The sequence below is a fragment of the Stylophora pistillata genome, chromosome 7 (genome assembly GCF_964205215.1).
Source record: "Stylophora pistillata chromosome 7, jaStyPist1.2, whole genome shotgun sequence".
Classification (NCBI taxonomy): domain Eukaryota; kingdom Metazoa; phylum Cnidaria; class Anthozoa; order Scleractinia; family Pocilloporidae; genus Stylophora; species Stylophora pistillata.
This window is the reverse complement of record NC_142525.1, coordinates 16,060,429-16,078,388: the sequence shown is the minus strand read 5'-3', so window position 1 is coordinate 16,078,388 and position 17,960 is coordinate 16,060,429. Positions and strand designations below refer to the sequence as shown.

The 17,960-nt window shown below is 38.6% G+C and overlaps 1 protein-coding gene across 1 annotated transcript; it reads right to left on the bottom strand.

Annotated features, from left to right (window-relative positions):
• Positions 1-1,906: 1,906 nt before the first annotated feature.
• On the bottom strand, positions 1,907-17,094 carry LOC111332255 (uncharacterized). Its single transcript, XM_088726383.1, is given in 13 exon segments — positions 1,907-3,409; positions 3,694-3,991; positions 4,222-4,252; positions 4,859-4,972; positions 5,952-5,993; positions 6,365-6,555; positions 7,706-7,761; positions 8,471-8,550; positions 9,598-9,669; positions 10,329-10,583; positions 13,085-13,357; positions 16,146-16,626; positions 16,993-17,094. Coding segments are annotated over 13 exon segments (2,298 nt in total). The 3' UTR covers positions 1,907-3,106.
• Positions 17,095-17,960: the final 866 nt, after the last annotated feature.

The window sequence follows — 17,960 nt, the reverse complement described above, 5'->3', positions numbered from 1 at the left end:
TTGCTGCGAGACAAATTCAGAGATACGTTTCTCTTAAATGTCATCTTGAAGTCCCACATTCTTTATGAATATTTTGAAACATCATGAGTTTTTATCGAACGAATTTATTCAGAGAAGGCGTAGCGATTCTCCTCTTACGAATCCTTTCTTCGCGCCTGATGAATGACCCCAATAAAAATTCAAGTATTCGAAGGTCTTCGTCTCTTTGTAATGCGTTTGGACGTGAAGGATCGATTTCCTGTTAAGCCTCTCGCTTTCGTACATTTTTATGTGATATTTCAGCCGTGAATAGTGATTGTATCGTGGTACATTTACAGAATCAGTGTAAAATAGTCTCTTGACAGAATGTAGCTGTTTGGTCGTCTGACAACTTCTTCTGTCTGTCTTTGGTCCTGCTCCACAGACAGAAAACGTCGTCAATATGCCAAAGTAGTGATTTAGTTGTGCTCTGAGTGATGATACCCTTTTTCTATTTTTGTCATGAAAATATTGTCAAAAGCGATTATGACTTAAACATCACACGAGTGCATACGGGTAACATACGAGTAAGATACGGAACATACGGATACATACGAATACATACGACTAACATACGACCAGCATACAAGTAACATACGGGTACATACGAATACATACGAATACATACGGGTAAAAAAATACGATTAAAATTCATGCAAGTAAATTTTTGTGAAAAGTAATGACAGCTTAAGTAAAATATAACATGAGAGAGCAAAAGATATTTGATATTTTCTCGTCACGCATTACTTACCCGACTAAGAAAAGATGGCGTTACAAGAGCACAGATCTTTGATATTAAACCGGTGGCCTGGTGTCATGCCAGGTAATCCGATGTGCGCAAACTGATTGGCCTATCGCGCAGTGGATGGTCTTCACGCGTTCAGTCTTTGCTGTGCACTGAACAGATTGAAGAGCGTAATACTGATTTACAAATGACACAGTTAAGAAAGGAATCGTTATGTAGGTGTAACTACCAGTGGCATGACCCCAGGCCACCAGTTTAATATCAGGGATCTTTGCTCTTGTAACGAAATCTTTCCTTAGTCGGGGAAGTAATGCATGACGAGTAAATATCAATTATCTCTTGCTCTCTCATGTTACATTTTACTTAAGTTGTCGTCACTTTGCATACAAATTTACTCGTATGAATTTTAATCGTATTCGTATTTTTTTACTGGTATGTATTCGTATGTATCCGTATGTTACCCGTATGTTACTCGTATGTTAGTCGTATGTATTCGTATGTATCCGTTTGTTCCGTATGTTACTCGTATGTTAGTCGTATGTTACCCGTATGTACTCGTGTGGTGTTTTAGTCATGATCGTCAAAAGTCACTGTCACTGCGGTATTCTTTGCCGTTTAATTCCGTTCGGTTTGTGATAAAAAGTATCGAGTTCTTGGTTTATTCGTCTATTTTGTGTTTGGTTCTGTTCCACCATGGCGATTTAGTTTTTCTCTGAGTGATAGTAAGCTAGTCATATTTTTGCATATTGGCAAATGCTACTGCTGCTGTGGCCTTCTTTTCCGTTACCACTCGGTGTGTGAGAAAACGCATCGAGTTCCCGGATAATAACAATGACATTTGCGCGCAAAGCACACTGGTTGAGCTTGGTCCTTTAAAATAACTGAGGTGCCCCTGGTGCCTACGGTGATTGACGTTACCGAAACGGTTTTTTTTTTTTTTTCTTAGAAAAAATTCTACGTTTATTGGCTTGTGTCATATAATAACCACATCTTCCCCTTGCAATTTTTGACTACGTGTGTTTGTAAATGTCAAGATCCTAAGGGTTGCGTCTTATTCAGAAACTTAACAAGAACAGGGGTAGCGATGTGCGAGGCGATAGACCATTCGAACTCAGCTTGTAAAAATAATTGACACACGTTTAATTACAGTTCAAAGTTCGTAGTCGCGACAGTGAGTAGAACGAAGTAGCGTAGTCTAACGTAGTACAGCCTATCATCGTGCAGACCATCGTTGTGCTGGTTCGAACTGAAAACGATGATTGCATACATTTCAGCTAAGATAGCAATGCCTACATAGTCACATTACAGACAATTAATTGGTGCTTAACAACGCAAAAGAGACGAGTCAGAGAAAGCTTATAGACAAATTTGGTTTCGTAGCGTGACAACACCTAGACCTTAAAAGACGAGTCATTTGGCGATAAAGACAATTAAAGTACTTAAACTTACTTTGGTGACGACTTGCACAGATGATAGCAGAAAATATCGCTAATAGTAGTCGAAAGGTAGCCTTTAGCATGCAACTGATTGATCCTACGATCGTAGCGGTTGCGAAATAACTGACTGTACGGTTATCACGAGTTGCCTTTTAAGACACGCGCATACGTGATTATATCTTGGGGCGTTACTTGAAAGGTATAATCCTACATTTTTGAAGTGTTAATTAATTTCATAAAAACACGAATTTAGCTTCGAGAAGCACGAATCTGCAAGTTCCTAATTAATGCGTGGTACATTTGAGCACGTTTAACTGAGACTAGAGCTATCGATTGTTACTGAAAAATGTCGTAAAAGCAGGGGGCGTTTTAAAACTAACAGTGTTAAAAAGTTTTTCCTACCAAAATTGAAAAATTTACGTCGTTAAACGTTTGTGGTCGTTACGAAGTAAATTACTTATACTTGCAAGAATTTAAGGAAAGTACCTACAACCGAGCTGCAAGTTGTATGAGCTAGTTTTGTAAAAAGGCTACCATTCCGGTATATTGGTATACCTAATCTATCTATGTGTAAACTATGTTACGAAACAGATTATATGCAAAAAATATTGACGTTCTCATCTTAAATTACAAAAATATATAAGCAATGATTAGCAAAGCCAAAAACCGTACGGTAAGACTTTAAAATAAAAAAAAAAAACACGAAATACTTGTTTTAACGAAGCAGTACTAAACTCTAACAGTGTTATAAAAATATATCAAGCAAATCTATCCTACATTACAACAAAATCTTCAAGCTTACGAGAAAATAACTTGGAAGCGTGAGAATTAACCGCTGAGGTTACAATTACTATTGTCTTCTGAAACAAACTACAGCTGCTTTTATGTTTTACAACCTCGGTTAAGACTAAACTCCTGTCTCGATAGTTGCCTCTGCACTATCACCTGTGTTTCCAGCTGAGGATTCCACCTTGCTGCCAGTAGCAGTATTAGTGACAGCTGGAGTGATACTGTCTTTGAGAAGCTCAGCGCCTAGGTCTTCAGGGTTCCCCTTCAGGTATTGGGTAATTTCAGCATACTGTGTTTTAGCAAAAGCCTCCGGCCGTTTAATTGGCGGCAGGGTTTCGGGGGAGGTGGATACTTCATGCATTTTCTTCATCTGATGAAATTCACCCAAATCAGCGTAAAGAATTTCACCGGGCTTTGGCTTCTGTGGAATAAAAAAAAATTGCTAATGTCAAACCCCTCGAAAAGATTTGCTATCTCTACCTCCCACAAGATGAGTGGAGGTCTATTTAAAATCACAGGAAATTGTGGGAATTGGAGGAAAACAAAAATTGAACTTGAAACTTCAGAGGGAGATGAAAGAAAGTAGAAAATTATGCACACTGTAGGGCTACCCGTCATCTAGCAAAACAAAACAAATGTAAACAAAGCACTTAGTAGACCTGATTAGCAAATCAACAACTAAAGCAAGACCGGTGGTCGGCAAACCTTTGTTGATTTCTTTGACATATCGATTTCAGCGCAGGTGTTACCCGCTTCGTTTTTATTTTTCTTCTTTGACTCGTCCACTACAGCATCCTGATCGGCAACAGGCCTCTGCTCAGTAGCTTTATTGGTTTTCTTCTTGACTTTCTTCCCGGATTTGTCTACCACAGCATATGTAGATATTGCTTCACTACCCACTGCTCCCTGCTGCTGTTCAACGTGATGGTTCTTTGGAGGCTGCGGTCCTGACGTATCGTAATCACATTGTACACCGTCTGACAACGAGCTGTAATTACTGGAACTGAAAGAGGAGTGCGCATTAGTACAGATGAGTACCTTTAATAAAGCGGGGTATTTCAATTGTGTTATTTTCACGATTCACGCTAACCAAGAAAATCATCATGTCTATTTGGAGTTAGACGCTCTAAACGTTAAACAGAAGGAACCGAAATGCAATTCATGACCACGGAAGCTAAAATTCATCATGATGACAACATCTAACACTGAAAAACAAATTATAGAGGTCCTTACAGTAGTCCAACGTCTCCAGGAGAAACAGCTTCTTGTAGTAAAAAAGAAAAGAAAAGAACCGTCAAACATGAATTCAATACCGACAAAGAACTATAAGGTCAAAGGGACGAAAAAGGTTAGCAGTATGAATTGGGCTAACTCGCATTGGAGATAACAAGTTAACTTTACACATGATTTGTTTAATGTGGACAACCTGTCAACAATCTATATATAATTATGACTTTTTTTTATGCTTAAAAGGATTCCAAATGTAGTTCAGAATTGAAAGGTTTATTTACTTTAGATAATAACGGTCTACTCACAGAGGGGGGGACCAACTAAGCGGGTCGTTAATCGTAAGCAAAAAACTTTAAGTTATCCTAGAACGTATCGTCACACAACAAAAGCAACAACAAAAAGCTTCACCGAAAAGGAAGAGAAACACCTGAGACAGATAATGAACCACAACTAACTTAAGATAATGACTTAATCATCACATCTTACACCTTGCCACATTCAGTTTTTTTTTTTTCTATGGGGCTGCTCCAAACTGAGATTACAGACCAGTGCAACTCTAAATGAGAAATGTATGCATCATAGTTGCAGTTTGCAGTAAAATAAACGGAAGCACTTGTTTACAGACACAAATTCCACCCACCTTTGTTGTCTTTTTTACAATTCCTTTTCTTATGCACCCACCATATAAATAGAAAACAACCGCAAAGCACCCCAGCGGCTAAACCAATGACAAGGCCAATTGCAAGCATATTTTCTGATAAACCAAAGGAACCACAGAAAATCAACTTGTATCATAGTTTTGAGAATTGTGAATGGCAAAATAAAAAGGAGATTCATCAGATGCGCTCTTGTGATTAAAATGTAATCACTTCATTTCAAACTCTTCAAATTGCCTGTGACACGAACTTTTTCTTTTTTTAACTGCGTTTTCTGGTTAATAATTGTATTCTAACCGCCTCCCGGTTAGCTCAATTGGTAGTGCGCCGGACTGTTGTGCGGGAGGTCGTGAGTTCAAATCCGGCCGGATCAACACTCAGGGTCTTTAATTAACTGAGAAAAAAGTGCTGCCTTTGTAATAATATCTGCAAATGGTTAGGCTTTCTAGTCTTCTCGGATAGGGACGATAAATGGAGGTCCCGTCTCCTGCAGGGTTGGGGTAGGAGACGTTAATTTCCCACACACGAGATTACTGTGTGATGGATGTCCTCCCCGGGATGGGATGGGTGGGTAAAAAAGGGGTTAGGTGTCAATTGGAACGAAAGTTCTGTTCCTTTCTCCTGCCATTCCTGTGGCGAATGAATTAAACTTAAACTTAAACTAAGTCTGAGATGATAGACTTAAGCGCCTATCGATTTCTCCTTGACCATCTTTTACGCATTGAAAGTACGATTTGGCAACCAAAAAGGTGTCTAAATTATCGCGTGGCCAAAACAATCATGTTACAAAGCTGTGACGTAGAAATAACTTGGATATATCAACAAAGTTGAAATGGTAAATTGGCCACCGTAACGATTACAAAAGCTGACGTTTCGAGCGTTAGCCCTTCGCTCCGACGAAGTTTTCACATTTTCCTACGTCACCACCCGCTTATTCGTCACCAGTTTATTGGACACTTTTAAGACAAAATAAGAGCACTCAGGGGCCCAAAAACTACAAAACACTGCACCATAAAACATCTTCAACTACTAGCCATGCTAATTATCAAGAGAATGTAAAGTTACTTAGAACCTTACTTTCACAGTTTTCCTTTATCCAAAATGACTTATGGCATCGTTCTAAAGGACAAGAGAAGTACATTTACTAATCAACGTAAGCGACATACCTAAACACATATGATCACACAAGCTGTTTTAAGTCTAAAACAACTGACAAGTATAAGGTAAAGAGATAGGTATGAGAAACGTTTTTTTTTTTTTGGTTGTCGATTCCATGGTTTGAGCTGCTCTTTTCTCTTTACATTTCAAAGTTATTTCCCATCTTGAGATGTGCAAGAGGTTAAGAAAAGAGTCTATCAGGGAATTGTGTTTGATAAATCTAAATGGCAGACACATACGTCAATCAAGGGCTTCAATGTTGTTCATTCAAACGCCTTTCATAATCTGAAGAAAACGCTCTTTGACGTCACTTAGTAAATCTTTTATTTTACCTTCTAAATATGGCCTCACTGTATTGACTGATAACGTGGTTGTGGAAGAAATTTGACTTATGGAATCAGGATAGACTTTCAATCCATTAAACCGGTCTTGCTCAGCTGCCTCTTTCAGTATAGTTACTACACGGGCAGCGTCTACGGCTTTCCTGAACTTCAAAATGAAATCTACTACCACACTGCCACAACTGCGGAAACGAATGTCAGTGGTAAGTAAACTGTGGGGGCCAGGTCTAATACGCAGGCTCTCAAATAGTTCAGTCGTTTATTTGCCAAATTAACCAGGATTGTTGAAAAATGACGCAGAATTGGCTTTGTTGAACACCACAAGCAGTATGGAGGGGAGCGTGCTCCTCAGGAAATTTTGTAGTATCAGATATTTGATTGGCGAGTTGCCAGAAAAGCTGAACCATGATCCAAATAACTAATCTCTGGCAGGGAACTTTGAAATTTATGAAATCAATAGATAAACACTCTACAATGACTTTAAAGTGCCTATGACACCAACGATATTTTAACTTAAATAAAAACTACAAGTCTTAAAAAGCAATAAGAAAAAATTTCATCCGCAAATCATAAAAATTGAAGAGTTTATAGCTCTCTGAATTTTACAATTTTCTTAGTAAAAAGTGGTATCAAATCGCGCGGCCAAAACAGGCCTCGTGACGTCATCTTGTGTACCACAGCTTGCTGGAATTCAAACCATCATGGCGGAAAACACAACACAGAGTTAGAGAACGAAGGTAAAAGGTGGAAAATATTGTGAGCTGTTTTCTCTGGTCGTCACTATGCTGCAACGAATGGCTTCAAAACTCTTGGGTACACAAGATGACGTCATATCGACAAAGAAACTCGATCCCAGTCTCCGACCACTATTTGATCGAAAAAGGCCAACTTTGAGCTAAAATTTTAGGGGTAAAAATATTTTAGACAGACTTTGTTTTCGGTAGATGTATAATAGAGATACTATATTTTTAGTTGGAGTGAAAATCGTGTTGATGTCATAGGCACTTTAAACACTTCCATTTGCGACAACTGGACACACGCTTGCCTTGTAGGTCATCGACTACTTAAGATTGGATGAGTACTTTTAGTAGCCCGCTCAGATGACCAAGCAATAGCATACATGTAGAATGCGCAGTATACAAAGCACGTCACTGAGCTTTCTACGAAATAATCTCTTCGTAAAACATCTGTAGATTTACGAGCCCATTGGCTTCAGAGTGTACCATTTTAACTCTCTCTCGAAAACCGTGCGCCGGACTCCTTGTTCGTTCAGTCTGTACAAGGGTTTGTCACTTAAAGTAACTAACAAATAATTTTATAAAAACCCATCACCTGGTACCACAGCTTTTGCCAAGTTCAGAATCTTCATTCTTGAGTAGTTCAACAAACTAGAAGAATAAAAAAAAAAATTCAAATTCACCAAGTTATGACCCAACAACTTACATGGTTCTATTTCTATTTCTGTATCTTTCGCTTGGTTGTCCTCTTAATCGAACGAATGCAGTCGGTCCGTTGAAGGGGTACATAGTCCGAAAAGTTTTGTTTGGTAATTTACCCTTGCAGGGGGGTAGGGGGACATGGCTGTAACTAGGAATTAATAAGCTTTTGAATCGTACAAGCCACAATACGCCCACTGCATTTTCATTAGCTATTCATTTGGATTTAAATGCCTCTGACAGTAAAACATCACCCGTCGAGATGACTCTACTTGTAAGGTCTTTGCTGAGAGCGAAATCTCGACTCCCTTGTGACAGTGAAGACTGTCGCAGATTGTTTAACATCCGAATTTTAGAAGTGATTGGCGAAAACTGAAGAGACTTCTTCGCGGTGACCATAAGTCGAAATTGGTGGGAAAGCGTTAATTTTGTATCACTCAGTGTCGTAACATTAACACTACTCTCATCACTTTCTAGATAAAATTTCTACCGGAAAAGGAAAAAATTATACAAAATATGCCGCACCCTTCTAGCACTCCCATCAGCAGGCAGGCTGGCACTAATACCCAACACCGTAAATGTTGTCAGTCACTTTCATGTGCTTTTTTCATGAGCTAGGCTATTTTATGAATTGAACTTTTATTCCATTAAGATGACTTACTTGATGAACCAACTTTGCGGCAACTTGTGATCTGTTCTTACAATCTGCTTCTACGGTAGCACTTCCGCGAAACTTGTTTGCTATGACCAACAAAATGTTAGAAAAAAAATAAAGTGACTTCTCCTTGAAAAAATCTACACAGCTTCAATGAAAATTTCCCAAAAAGGAAAGAAGATATATCAAAGTCTTGAAGAGGCAATCATTTCAGCAGATAATGTACAGGTTAAAGTTATCAAAATCTTCTCAGTTTTGCATGTCACGTGTGGCTTGGTAGTAAGTACAAATGCATACGCGATTAGTGAGGGGTGTCAGGAACTTTTTAAAGCCCAAAGACGAAAATCATAATCCATTTCACATCATTCAAAAAGCATGAATGAACCACCGACACATCTATCTCCAAAACTTGATCCCCAAAAGAAGCGCCTTTCTAGAACCACTGAGAGTAAAAAAACTTCATGTGCTGAACTGAAATCCCGGGCCCATTGCCTGACGGGAGTAACTGAATGGTTTATAGAGCATGTATTGAGATACAATGAATATATGAAGTTCATATATTTTTGAACTGCGGTATTATATACGTATGATGGACGATCCTCGCAGTAGATAGCGCTATTTAGGCAACAGCGAAAATCAGACCTGAAAAAAATTCATGCCTGTCCGGGATTCGAACCACTGACCTCTGCGATACTAGTGCAGTGCTCTACCAATTGAGCTAACAACCCAACTGAGAGCAGGCCGTTAAGTTGATTCGTAATAAACCCGTGAAAGTGATAAATGAGATACAATGAATATATGAAGTTCATATATATATATATATTTTTTCTAAATAGCGCTATCTACTGCGAGGATCGTCCATCATACGTATCTAATACCGCAGTTCAAAAATATATGAACTTCATATATTCATTGTATCTCATTTATCACTTTCACGGGTTTATTACGAATCAACTTAACGGCCTGCTCCCAGTTGGCTTGTTAGCTCAATTGGTAGAGCGCTGCATTAGTATCGCAGAGGTCAGTGGTTCGAGTCCCGTACAGGCCTGATTTTTTTCAGGTCTGATTTTCGCTATTGCCTAAATAGCGCTATCTACTGCGAGGATCGTCCATCATACGTAGAGCATGTTTACCTGAGGGCGCTTCTGAGCATAAATTGGAGGCTGTACTTGGCTCTGTTGTTGGTGCTGGGGATGTTTTTTGTACTGTGGTATGAAGAGAAATACATTGTCACCATTTCAGCTTAATTCCTTAAACCGACACAGTATACAAACCACTTCAAGCATTAGATGCACGTACGATCCTTGCGTCTACTTTCATTTGATATGGTCAAGCTATATTCTTGTAAAATCAACAAGCACTGCATTTCCGTTTTAGCGGAAAAACTACTATTAATGTATTTTTCTTAGTGAAACTTGAGTATGAAGACAATGAGGTGTTTATCACTTTAATCATAAAACTATAATAGTAATTGTAAAAACCCTCCTCTCCTGTTCGTGGACAATGCTTTTTCTCTGAATGGAAGTTAATTTATTCATACCGGTATCGTTTTCACTCTCGGTAAGTCCTTGAATTGTGTTTAACTCCTGAAGCTAAGTTTTTGTTATTATTTTCCTACAAGAACAAATACATCTCATCTGTGAATATCCCCCTGTAAAATTAAACCCTTCTAGTTTAAAAATCTGCACCTTCCCCTCATAAATAGTCATTTCTCTACCCTATGAAAAAATCATACACTTTTGTGGTTTAAATAATGTGACAAAGGTTGTTAGCAATGGACTAGTGATGCAATGGCGCGATGGTGTGGGATGCCTGAATCAGCGTCATAATTCATATTGCTGGTTCATTTACCCATAAAGCTTACCGACACTTAAGAAAAATGTTGCAGATACATTCTCTATGCCGTTTGTAGCAAAACAGGTATACCATCCTTCGTCACTTGAGGCAGCATTTTGGAACTCCAGCGTTGTGCTGTTGGTCGTTTTATCGCCGCTGGTGTCATTTCCTTTGTACCACGTGATAGCAGCCGAGGGGTTTCCACTGTCTTGAAGGCAAGAAATCTTTACGTGTTCTCCTTCTGAAACAGTTCTTCTCTTTAAGGAGTTGGCCAATGGTTTATCTAAACACAAAAAGGTTACATAGAGAATTACACATGCCGTGAGGGAGTGCGCTGAGTGTAGTGAACCTTGATGTCAGTAACAAGCGGGATGGTTTGTTTTTGGTAACCACACACGCGCGAACTCAGCATTTCTGTGTTATTACTACATCCATGGCTACTATTCAAGGATCGGTTTACAATCGAATTAAAAGAAAATCGAAACTCGGCTAGTCTTGCACACTGCGTCATTTCTCTCACCCTTCACACTAAAACATTCCTCCCTTGTTCTTGTCCCTTTTCTTTTTACATAAGAAAGAGTGGCAACTACAGTCGAACCTGTATTAAGCGACATTACATTAAGTGGTCAGTTGTGATAAAAGTCCCGCATTTGCCTTCCCTCGATCACTGCAATTTGCACCTCTATTTAGCAATCATCATGACCAGGCGGTCGCAGTTAACATTTACTTAGTTCTAACTCCCTGTTTTTATTGTCCTCCAGTGAAAGCAGAACTACTCAAATAATACTAACAAATATATATGAAATACATATATATGAACTGCGGTTATGAAACGTAGTAGTCCCAGTTGGCTTGTTAGCTCACTTGGTAGAGCGCTGCACTAGTATCGCAGAGGTCAGTGGTTCGAATCCCGTACAGGCCTGAATTTTTTTCAGGTCTGATTTTCACTATTGCTTAAATAGTGCTTTACTGCGAAGGATCGTGCACATATACGTCAAATAATACTGAGAATAATCCATGTTTCTTTCCCAAAATCAAAGTAAGTAGTATTTTCAAGCGAGAGTCTGTACATTAAATGGTCAATTATGGCGTAAAGTGGCTTCGTTTATCATTTTTTGCAATGCCCTTTATCAGCGGAACTGTATTCAACCTGTATTTGGCGGTCACCATTTCTATATTCATTGTTACCACCATGTGCAAGATTATGACGATTGAGATATTTTTGAAGTTCTTTTAGTTAAGAATTGTTTCATGCTTAGCGTGCGTATATCGAGTTATGGATTCTCGTGGGAAGTTTGGAGAGCACGAGAGAATCGTAAGAGTTGCTCGAGGCGCAGCCGAGAGCAACTCTAGCTTCTTGAGTGCTCTCCAAACTTCCCAAGGTGCATCATATACGCACAGCTAAAAGCATGAAACAATTCTTTTATAACATACCAAAAACAATTTGGGCGCTGAACAACGTTTTTGAAATGTTTTTTGAAATGAAAGTTGACCGAAAATGTTGGCGTCTCCGATTATTTTGTTGATTTTGTAGTTAAATGGTTTTCGATGGAGTTAACAAATGTAACCAAAAAACCTCATAAACTGAGACGTTTACCTTTAAAGGTCGCCACAGACCAATTTGTATTCTTCTTAGTTCTTGCTGAATGTCTTTCAGCTAAAATTTTCTCCAGCTCATGTTCCGATAAATTCGGGAAACGGGCCTGTTGGGTTTCGTTTTCGTTGTGCTTGTTGGCTTGACTCCTTGCGGGAAGGTCAAAAGCCAAAGAAAAGTTTGGTTGGTCTTCCATTTACTGATATCGCTCTCCGAAACTTTAACTTAAGGAAATCACACGACGGAAATTTTTGTAGCTATTTTGAAACTGCACACGTCATTTTATTGAGCACGGCCGTGCGTACATAAAGATTTTGTTCATGTCGACGCAATAGGAATTAGATAGGACTAGCGCGCGCGCTATGTTATAATTGACTGTTGGGTTGAATAAGGCAAATTTATCATAAGCATTGAATTTATCTAAATATCATTTAACTCTCTATGAAGTTTCTCAATATTCCTGAAAACAATTTGACCAGCAGTGCCTCTTTGAGTTGATGTGCATTTGATTTCATTGGAACAGAATGGTACACAAGTTATTTTGGAATTGAAATATTAACTAATAAAGTCATTTCACTCAATGTTTCTAACATCAGAGAATGCATTGTCAGTCCTGTGAAACTTAGACCTCTCAGAAGGAGTAGACCATCGAGAATTGATCATTGAGAATTGACTTGACGAGACAAATTTACCCTATCCACTCCAAAGCAGATGGATCAGCGGTAAATTTTCCCCTGGGGTACTCCGGTGACAGTTTAACTGTCGAGTGCAAATATAAGCTACCCTGACTCCCCCAATGTATCTAAATTATCATGCCAAAGTTTTTTTTTCGATTGGTCGCGTACTTTTTCGCATCGCTTCAGCCAACGTCTCTCAAGGATACACAGAACAAAAGGACTATTGTTTAATACTTAATGTGAGAAGTTGAGCCAGAACAATAGACCATTTCTTGATACGGTCAAGCATTCTGTACTTCCTTATTAGTACAATATTCATACAAAATCTGAAATTAGGGGCCAGCTTTATAGATAAGTCTAACTACCATAATTCAAAGAAGCTCATGCTAATCCCTAAAAAAATTGTATTAAAACTGTATGGGCATAATACTTTACTTGTGCATACAACAAGTTTACATTAATAAGGCAAGATGAAAAGGATTAAAAATAGCTGGAGGTACAAGGTGTACTCACAAACTACATTGACAGAGATTGTACGATTGACTGGACTTCCAATCCCATTGTCAGCTGTACAGCGGTATGTTCCAGTATAATTTCTTGTGATGTTTGCAATATTCCAGGGATTTCCAACAAACAACACTTTCAAGTTGTTTTTAGTACCATTCTCTAACACTGTGGTCTAGGTGATGCTTGGGGCTGGTTTACCAGTTGTATTGCAGTACAAATCTAATTTAGAACCCTCGTCTACAGTCTTGTTATGAGTATATGAAGTAATCTTTGGTGGAACTGAAAATAAAAAAAATGTAACCATGACACATATTTGAACTTGGTGCTGTTTTTTTCAACACAGTTGAAAATGTTTTTCTTCATGGAAGCTGCCTGCCAAAACTCATAGTAGCGATTAGTATTCACAAGACTTACTATGAAACATCTGATTGGTTGAGAGCATTCAATCGAACTATAGTAGCACGTGAAGTTGACATTATAACCCAACATCTGTATCATATTGAGTTCAAAGTCTGCCTAGTTTCCAAGCCCCTGGTCTGTGAAGTGTCGTCAAACTTTCAGAAAAATGGCTAAACGCTTCCCCTCTGTTTCCAAGTGGGAATCAGAAGTTTTTATTAAGAAAAAAGATTCCAAAAACACCAAGAAGACAACAAAAACGAGTGAACAAATTCTGAATGAGTAATTATTTGAGGGAGAAGAACCTGAAGGAGCAACAAGATAAAACAGCTTTTCTCAGTGTTCCGAAGAAGTTTATGCTGGCCTTAAAAAAAAGTGATAGGAGCCTGTACTCGAAAAGTTCAATGACTTTTTTACCATTTGGACTCAAAAGGCATTTCAAGGAAAGAGTAACTGACATTATCAAAGACCCAGAATTTGCCGAGGCAAACGAAGTATTTCTAGCAAGGTGTGTTGAATTAAAATGGTAAAATAAGGCTTTTCATCCACAACTGATGACAAAAGGCATGTACAAATCAGATAAGTATCTTCTTCATCAACGTTTTAGTAAAATGCATCATAAAACAGTTATTTACTCCGGTTTTTGCATGATACCATGAATTATCAAAATCTTGTGTTTGTGATGTCTGCCTCAGCCTTTGGCTTTGGCAGATAACTCAGACCTTTTGATGACTCACAATAGTATGCTCAACCTCATCCAATAATTGCTTAATGTTTGAATCCTAAGGAAAATTCAGTTTTCAGTTTTCTGCCTCAGATTTTCATTCTGTTGAATCTGGTTTCACTAAACATATTTTGCTGGTGACTGAATGGAGTATATATTTCCCTCAACTACTTGCACATGTACTTCGCTGGCAAAATATTAGATTGATATGAGAAGATGTGTTTTCCTCAATCATCCTACTACACTACACTGTCAAATCTCAGTGTCTACAAAATCTGTGAGCCAGCGAGCCATGCGAGCCACAGTGCGAGCCATGCGAGTCATGCGAGCCATTTTTGCGAGTATTTTTCTTTCTTTGATTGGTCCAAGGTCTGGGAGGTCGTCGATCATTTCGCGCCCGACTATCACTAAACTGCTATCGTTATGAACCGTCCGCTCGCCATCTTGAAAGCGGAGATGATCCTGGGGACGAGTATAAACGGTACAACCTCCCTCCCAGGGTACCCTCTCTTTATCTGGGAAATTAATTTGAAATTTAGCTGCAAAAGTGCTTAAAATTGAAATATTCCCAGAAAAAATCCTAATCTCGCTTCGGTTGCCAGAACTATTGCTGGTGCGTCAAATATGAAAAATGTTCTGAACATCTGTACGTCCTGCCAAGTCTTGCGTCATAGTAATGGCCGTCCTGAATTGGACGAATTTTTTTCTTGGTTTCATATTTTTGTTATTTAGAGAAAATTTTATCTATTCAAATCGCTCAGGATCCGCACAAAATAAAAACAATGCGACATAAATTAATTAAGGTTCAAGGCTTAAGTAAAAACGTTTTCTGACGAAAACGTACGGCTCCACCCCCTTCCGCTACTAGAATGGGTTGTTGAGTGGTAGGTAATCCATTGACTCTTGTCATTCATTAATATCCACATGGAAAATCATTCAAGAGCAAAGAGAACAGTGCTTCCAGGGCAACTCCGTGTATTGGCGTTAAGAATGGTGAGTAAATCGCGTAATTTTAACAGCCTCGTTCGTTAGTGAATCAGACTTATCTTGTTCCGTTGTTCTTGTTCTTGTTTTCATGCGAATATAAATGTAGCAAATAAAAATTCTTAACAGTTTGACTATGACTCGCATGGCTCGCATGACTCGCATGGCTCGCATGGCTCGCATGGCTCGCCCCTTGGCTCGCATGGCTCGCCCCTTGGCTCGCATGGCTCGCCCCTTGGCTCGCATGGCTCGCCCCTTGGCTCGCATGGCTCGCCCCTTGGCTCGCAGACTTATAACACTCAAATTTCAAGTATCCAAACCTTGATTTTCTGTAATTTCTCAATTATCAGGACTTGCCTCTGTGGTCCCAACTTTATTAAGAACACTGTTAGTCACCTTTGCTACCCGTAACACCTTTTTTTCATCCTTCAAGATATGCGTGTAAGGAAATTACCAGTGTTGGAGCTGAATTTGTTCAATTTTTCAAGCTATTGAACGTCTTAACTAGTGTTAAATGTGGAATTAGAAAAAAACAATGTTGTTGCCATTCAACTAAAGCAGCTTCAAAGAATAATGGAACTTGCAATTCACTAGAATTAAGTTGGATGCAACCATGTGACCAAGCTAAAGCTGCGTAATAGACAACAACTTCACGCCTTTCATTACCATAACTTCCACTCAAAATTTAGGTTTGTGATTACATCATAATCACAACACATACTACACATGTATTGTATGAGTTCAGATGCATTACAATTCCTCCAGCCATAGAGGAATAGTTAAGAAACTCAGCTTATCTAGATTTTTGTGGGATTTGCCCGGAATATACTGTACACTGTGGTTGTTGGCTAGTATATAGAACGTACTTGTCAAGGATGAACCTTTCGTAGCTATCTCAGACCAGCGAAAAAGATGTTTTTCATACCCACATGATAAATAATAACAATAAAAGCTGTCGCTCACCCGTGATTTCCAATTGTATATTGTAAGCCCAGATTTCCTCGTTTGTATGAGCTTTACACTGAATTGTGATATCTTCGATGTCACTAACGTTCTTAATAATCAAAGTGGCCACTTCACTTTTATCGACAGCAAAACGATCGTCCTTGATTGTTAAAAGGGAAGCAGCGGATAGAGAAGCAGTTTGTTTTCCGTCTACGGTCCAAGCGGTTGCAAACAGTACTTCCCCATTTCCCAATGTGTAGTTCCACCTTAGAGCCACGTTAGTACTTCCATTCAACACTGGAAAATGAACTGTTCGTATGTCACTTCCGTCCCTCGGAATCCAGGATGGTGGAGGAGCAGTCCATGTAAAGGATCCAGCTTTGAAACAAAATCGAAACAGGATAGAAATTCGCACGTAAGAAGAAGCTTCCACATGTACATATCCTTTCACATCACACCAAAACGGGAGAGTTAAAAAGACTGACCCCCGCTCCGCGAACTACCCTACGGACTACTCTACGGACTACCCCACGGATTACTCCGCGAACTACCCTGCGGACTACCCCCATGGACTACCCCAAATAATCAACCAAATTTACTTTTAATTAACCAAATTTACTTTTAATCAACCAAATTACTTTTAATCAACCATATTTACTTTTAATCAACCAAATTTACTTTTAATCAACCAAATTTACTTTTAATCGACCAAATTTATTTTTAATCAACCAAATTTACTTTCAATCAACCAAATTTACTTTTAATCAACCAAATTTACTTTTAATCAAACAAATTTACTTTTAATCAACCAAATTTACTTTTATCAACCAAATTTACTTTAACCGGGAAAGAGACACAAGCCTACCTGCTCAACCTGCACGATCAAAACAGCTGCCACTTTCTTTTTACCGAATTCCTCGACCCAGTCTTTTTTTTTTTCATATTGGCCCCATTCCTCATCGGCCATCAGTCTAAACACTGTGTCCACAATGGACGATCAGTAAGGGCTGTGGAATATTAATCTTTTTAATCCGCTTCAAGTGTTTGCCATCGACATTAACATTTGCTAAAAAGTAGCTCTTTTGAACCTTTCTTACAATTGACGCCCCGCAAGAGGAAAGGACTACAAATCTGAATCTTAACGCAGTAATCGATTATTTATCTCGGTACAGTTTCGGTCATGTCTTGTGTAAGGTAAAACAGGGAAAACTTTTATCTGAATTTCTCCAAAAGTACACCGCTTCTGGAACTGAAAATATACACTCTGTTGGCTATATTGCAGTTTTTAAATATGTAAAAATCATATGCGAGCCGACTTCAATTTTCCAAGGGGCAATTTGCGAACGAAGTTCAGAAATAAGACTTTGCATATTTTAGTGAGGTTCACATTTAATGTTCTCAACAACAGAAGTTTCCGACATAAACAATGTGTTAAAGGAAAAAATTGAAATTTAGCAAGAATCTTCATTACGTGTGCTTTTAGACTTATTCAAGCGTGAAGAAAATGAATGGAAATAACATATATTAGCAAAGGCCATTCAGTTAACAAAAATAATCAGTCGCTAGTTTTCTATTTAAATGGCGGTTTTACTTTGGTAGTAAAGTAATTGTTATCTTTTCTTTCTGAAAGAAAATAGTTCATCGTTCTTAAATTTTGATTTGACACCTTCAACACATCTTTCTTTAAGGTAACCTTAAGGGTAAACAATTTGTTCTTTTTCATCTTCCGCAGTGAATTTTAAATTAGATTACTTGTTGTTAGTAGCTTTTCTAGGGGCGTTACTTGTGTATGCCCTTTCTTCTCCGAATTTTCTGTTTATACTGTCGTTATGT